The 4,457-nt window shown below is 53.6% G+C and overlaps 1 protein-coding gene across 1 annotated transcript; it reads right to left on the reverse strand.

Moving 5' to 3' along the window:
* Positions 1-283: 283 nt before the first annotated feature.
* Positions 284-3,019, reverse strand: IER5 (immediate early response 5). Its single transcript, XM_020984356.2, has one exon. It carries the CDS (start codon positions 2,098-2,100, stop codon positions 1,192-1,194), a length of 909 nt encoding a protein of 302 aa, XP_020840015.1. The 5' UTR covers positions 2,101-3,019; the 3' UTR covers positions 284-1,191.
* Positions 3,020-4,457: the final 1,438 nt, after the last annotated feature.

The following is a 4,457-nucleotide window of genomic DNA, read 5'->3' on the forward strand; positions in this document are numbered from 1 at the left end:
AAATCCTACAGCCAGAGAATTGATATACCCCCTTCAGATGGGGTTATAGAAAACTTTAAAGAATTAAAGAAAATTAGTCCAACCTACACTGATGTTTCTCATCTACTTAATAGGAGCCCCAATTTAGGCTATTTCGGTATTGGGACAAATGAGAATGGACAGTAAACAATAGTCTGTGGAAGGCTGATTATTAAGAACCACATGCTTTTTTTTGCTCACCCAGGCAGGCCCCGTTTCTCCTCCCAATCCCAAGTAGGTTATTATAGAAAAGGACACAGTGAAGTTGCTTCAAAATATTTAATACGTGTTAGACACGTAAACTTACATTTTATACAAAAAAGTCAATACACGAAGAAAATACTGTACAAAAATTCTACAAGTACCCCAGCCTTTATACAACAAAGACGGGAGTAATCAAATCTACTAAGCCATAAGACCTTTCCATTAGGGCATCTGTAAACTTTTTCATTAAACACTTTTTAAAAGCACTGTGTAATAATTCTGACCTAGAGCTTTTAAAAATATATATATGTATTTATATATATATATCCTTATAACTCAGTATTTCTAAGCTTGATCTCTTCTAAGAAGCTTATCAAGCTTTCTTATGGGGGGGGTGGGAGGGTGCTGAGGGAGAAGGGTGAGACCGTGGAGTTTGTCAAGAAGAAATTTTCCCTCCCACCCCCAAGAATTAGCTCTAGGATAAGAAGAAGGGGCCGCAGAAGAGCAGGCTCCAGCCTGAGCCCATCTCCCCGAAAGGAAGTCGAAGAGGAAGGTGCTGGGCTGGAAGGGAGGAGTGTGTAGAAAGTCCCTTCCTCCCCCGGGAAGGAGGGGGCTCCCCCGGTCCCCCGGCCGGGCTGCTTCCTTCTCGACGCCGGCGGAGGAAAGTCCCGGCTCCACGCCTTCCCCAATGTCTCGAGCCCCAGACAAGAAACCCTGTGACAAAAAAAGCCTTACTTCAACAATAAACTTACAAAAAACAGCTTTATAACACAAGCCCCCGCGCGCCGGAGGGGCCCGACGGGGGTGGCAGAGTCCCGCTCGCGGCTCGCCCCCGGGCAGGTCCCGCTGCCCAGCCGGCTCCGGAGGGGTCGCGTCGGGCCAGGGGCGGGGCCGCGCTGGGGCGGGGGCTGGGCAGCGCCGCGTCAGTCTCCTCCTCCGCGCCCCCTCCCCCGCCCGGGCCCCGGGCGATCAGAAGGCCACGATGGCAGTGCTCCAGGGGTTGAGGTTTCTTAACACCGGCTTATCGCAGTACATGGGCCCGGGCTCCGCCGCTTCCGGACCTCGCTGCGGCTCCTCCTCCTCCTCCTCGCCGTCCTCGTCCTCCCGGCCGCCCCCGGGGCTTTTGCGCAAGAGTCCGGAGAAGCTGGAACCGAAGATGGTGATGAGGTTGGCCACGTTACCGGTCTCCATCTCCTCCTCGTCGCCCGGCTGCTCCTCTGAGTCTCTGCGGGGCTTCTTCACTGGGGAGCCGCCCGAAGCCAGGCACCCCGCGGGGCCGCCCCCTGCCCCCGAGGCGCTCCTTTTCCGGGGGCAGACGGGCGGCGGCGGGGCCCCGTCGTCTGGACGCGGGCGGCAGCCGCAGTCGGCCCGCGGGGCGCCGTGGGGAGAGCAGCAGAGGCGGCGACAGCAGCACTGCCGCGCCCGCGGCGGCCCCTCCAGGGCGCCTTCTCCCCCGCCGCCGCCCCTCTCCGCCGCCTCCACGCGGCGCCTCGGGGCTTCGGGCACCGCCTCGGCTCTCAGCAGCGGCGACCCCTCGAGCGAGCGCTTCCCGAGCGCCAGGGGCAGGGCAGGCGGCTCGGGGGCGGCGCCGGCGGGCTCCGGGTCCTGCTCCATGCTGCTGTCCCTCGCGTGCGGCTCTCCCCACCCCGGGGCCGGCTCCCCAGGAAGCTGCTCCTGCGCCGGCGGCGGCTGCGGGGGTCCCCCCACCCCAGGGCCGCCCAGGCAAGGGTCGCTCAGGTAGACCTGGCGGGCGCTGCGTAGCACCAGGGACACCAGCAGGTTCTTGTGGAGTTTGATGCCGCCGCGTTGAACCCTCGAGTTGTAGATCTTGCCCAGCGAGATGCTGACGATCCGGTGAGCCTCCAGCTTGAACTCCATCCTCCCTCACTCAGGCGCCTCCGCAGCTCTAAGGAGTCTGATTCACGGGGGGCTACCCTCTCGTCCCGTCAACGGTGAGGGTGTGGGGCCGGAGGCGGAGACGCTTCAGCTCCTCCCTCAGCCCAAACCGACTGAACAAACAACCAGGACAACGGCGACGCGAGCTCTGACCCCCTTTCTCACGACCACGACGGACAACACAGCAGCTTAGCAACCAGTCCCGCCGCTAACTGAGAGGAGACGGGCGACCCGGCGGCTTTATATAGCCCTCTCGCGCCAGCCAATCAGACGGGACTAGCGACCGTTCCGACCGGTTCGGGGAGAGCTCGCGCTCCCACGTGCGCCTCTCTGAGCCAATCAGAGGCCGAGGACGGGAGACAGGGCAGATTCGAACGTTAGTCCCGCGGAGCCCTCTCTTAAAGGGGGAAACAGCGTGGAAGAGGAAGCGGCTCTCGAGGGGGGAGGGGAACGAGAAGGCAAAGTCCCCAAGGTGTCACCTCTCTGGGAGCTCGGGCGTCCTGGGAAGAGGCGGGGGAAAGCCAGCGCCAGCCCAGGCCTTTGTTCGGTTGTTTGTGTGGTTGGGAGTGTGTTCAGGTGTGTACTGGACACAGCTGGATTCCCAGAGTTGAAGCTGGCGCTCCTAACGGTAGTTCCCCTGCCGCCGCAACCCCGACTCCCCACCCCCCAAAAAACCCCGGCAATGTATAAGTGTCCTTCAAAGAGACATCGCCACCCGGGCCAGTAAAAAGAGCGTTGGAGGCTGAGAAGTCTGAGTTCGAAATCTGGCTCTTTGGCAGTCGCTCAAACCTCCCCGGACGTCGGTTTCCTCGTCTGTAAAGGAGGGGGCAGGCTCCAAGGCCTCCGAGGTCCTGTCCAGCTCTAGAGGAAGGGTCAGGATTGGCTTCCTGACTGCGCCCCTCCCCCCACACTGTACTCGGACACACACCCTTTCCCTCTCACTCCACCCTTTCCCCCTCCCACCCCCCGTCCACGCCTACTCGAGAAGTAATTCCATTTTAAGAGACTTTGCTAAGTAAGTTTTGGGGCTGGTGTGAGGCGTGGGAACACGACCGTACAGTGTTTATTACTTGGCCCGGAACCTGCCAGACTCCCGCTCTTGTCTAGGTACCTAGTCCCTAACTTGGGTCAATCCCGACAGACTTTTGCGTGGCCCCGAATAAATCAGGGGAACATAAGTTCTCTGGTTTTCTCCAGCAAAGTTTTCATCAGCTTGCTGTCGCCTAGTCATGTCTTCTGCCAAGGCTGTTAGTTCTTGGTGTGTAGCACATATTGTGAGACAGCAGTCCTTCAAAAAGCAGAGCAAAACTTCAGAATTGGGCGGGTCACTAATAGTGCTGAGAAGTCTTGTTTTCATAGTGTGGGTCATTACAATTTGATGTGTCAGAAGACCAAAATACTTTGGGGTCATATGCCAGGCCTAGAATTCTCTGAACAGTAAATCTCTTTCCCCATTCTACATTTAAATGACATCATTGCTGTATGTATTAGAGAACTGTCCTCACTTAGGAGAGCTAAGTTCTAGTGTGACTTGAATGTATGTGACTGTAGGCAAATCACTTCACTGCGACTTAATTTTACTTTTTTTTTTAAAGGAGCTTTTTAAAATAGCTTCCATACATGTAGGTAAGGGAAAGTGTTAAGTAAGTTCGTGAATGTTAAGTGTTTTGAGCTGATTGAAAGACAAATACAATGTCATTTCAAGATACAGATATGCCTTCATTTAAGAAAAGCCAAAATACAAAAAAATCCAAACTTAGAAAACATTTAAATTAAGGAGCAATTACTTTCATTCCAAAAGCATATTCACACAGTCTCTTCAAATAGCAACTCCTCAAAGTGCATTCAAAATATAATTTTAAGATTTTCTTTACACAAAACATTTCAGTAACACATAGAGCTCATAAGATTTAGCACTTGAAGGGTCACAGGTAATAATAGAGCTGGAATTCAAACCCAATTCCTCTGCCTCCACATCTCCATATTTAATAAAACAAGATACATCTTTATTTGATTCTTCTTTGTGGTTACAGTAAAGATGTGAAATGGAGGGATTGTATTAGATTACCTCCAAGGTAATCTCTACTAGTTCTAAAGCAGGGATCCTATTAATAAGATGTGGTAAATTAATAAGACAAGGATAAATACCCTACACACTGAGGTAGTGTTGAATGTCCAGAATTGAATTGAGGTAGTTCTTACATTTCAACAGTCAGTAAACATTTAAATTACTACTTGGGTGCCTAGCGTTGAGCTAAATCCTGGCAATGCAAACTTTGAAAAAGAAAGACAATCTGCCCTCAAGGAGTTTACCATCTAGTGGAGGTAGACAACACACA

Source organism: Phascolarctos cinereus, unplaced genomic scaffold (genome assembly GCF_003287225.1).
Source record: "Phascolarctos cinereus isolate Bilbo 61053 unplaced genomic scaffold, phaCin_HiC Scaffold_5;HRSCAF=322, whole genome shotgun sequence".
NCBI lineage: Eukaryota > Metazoa > Chordata > Mammalia > Diprotodontia > Phascolarctidae > Phascolarctos > Phascolarctos cinereus.

Coding starts and splice junctions, on each gene's coding strand:
- IER5 (XM_020984356.2), bottom strand. CDS start 2,100: ATGGAGTTCAAGCTGGAGGCTCACCGGATCGTCAGCATCTCGCTGGGC.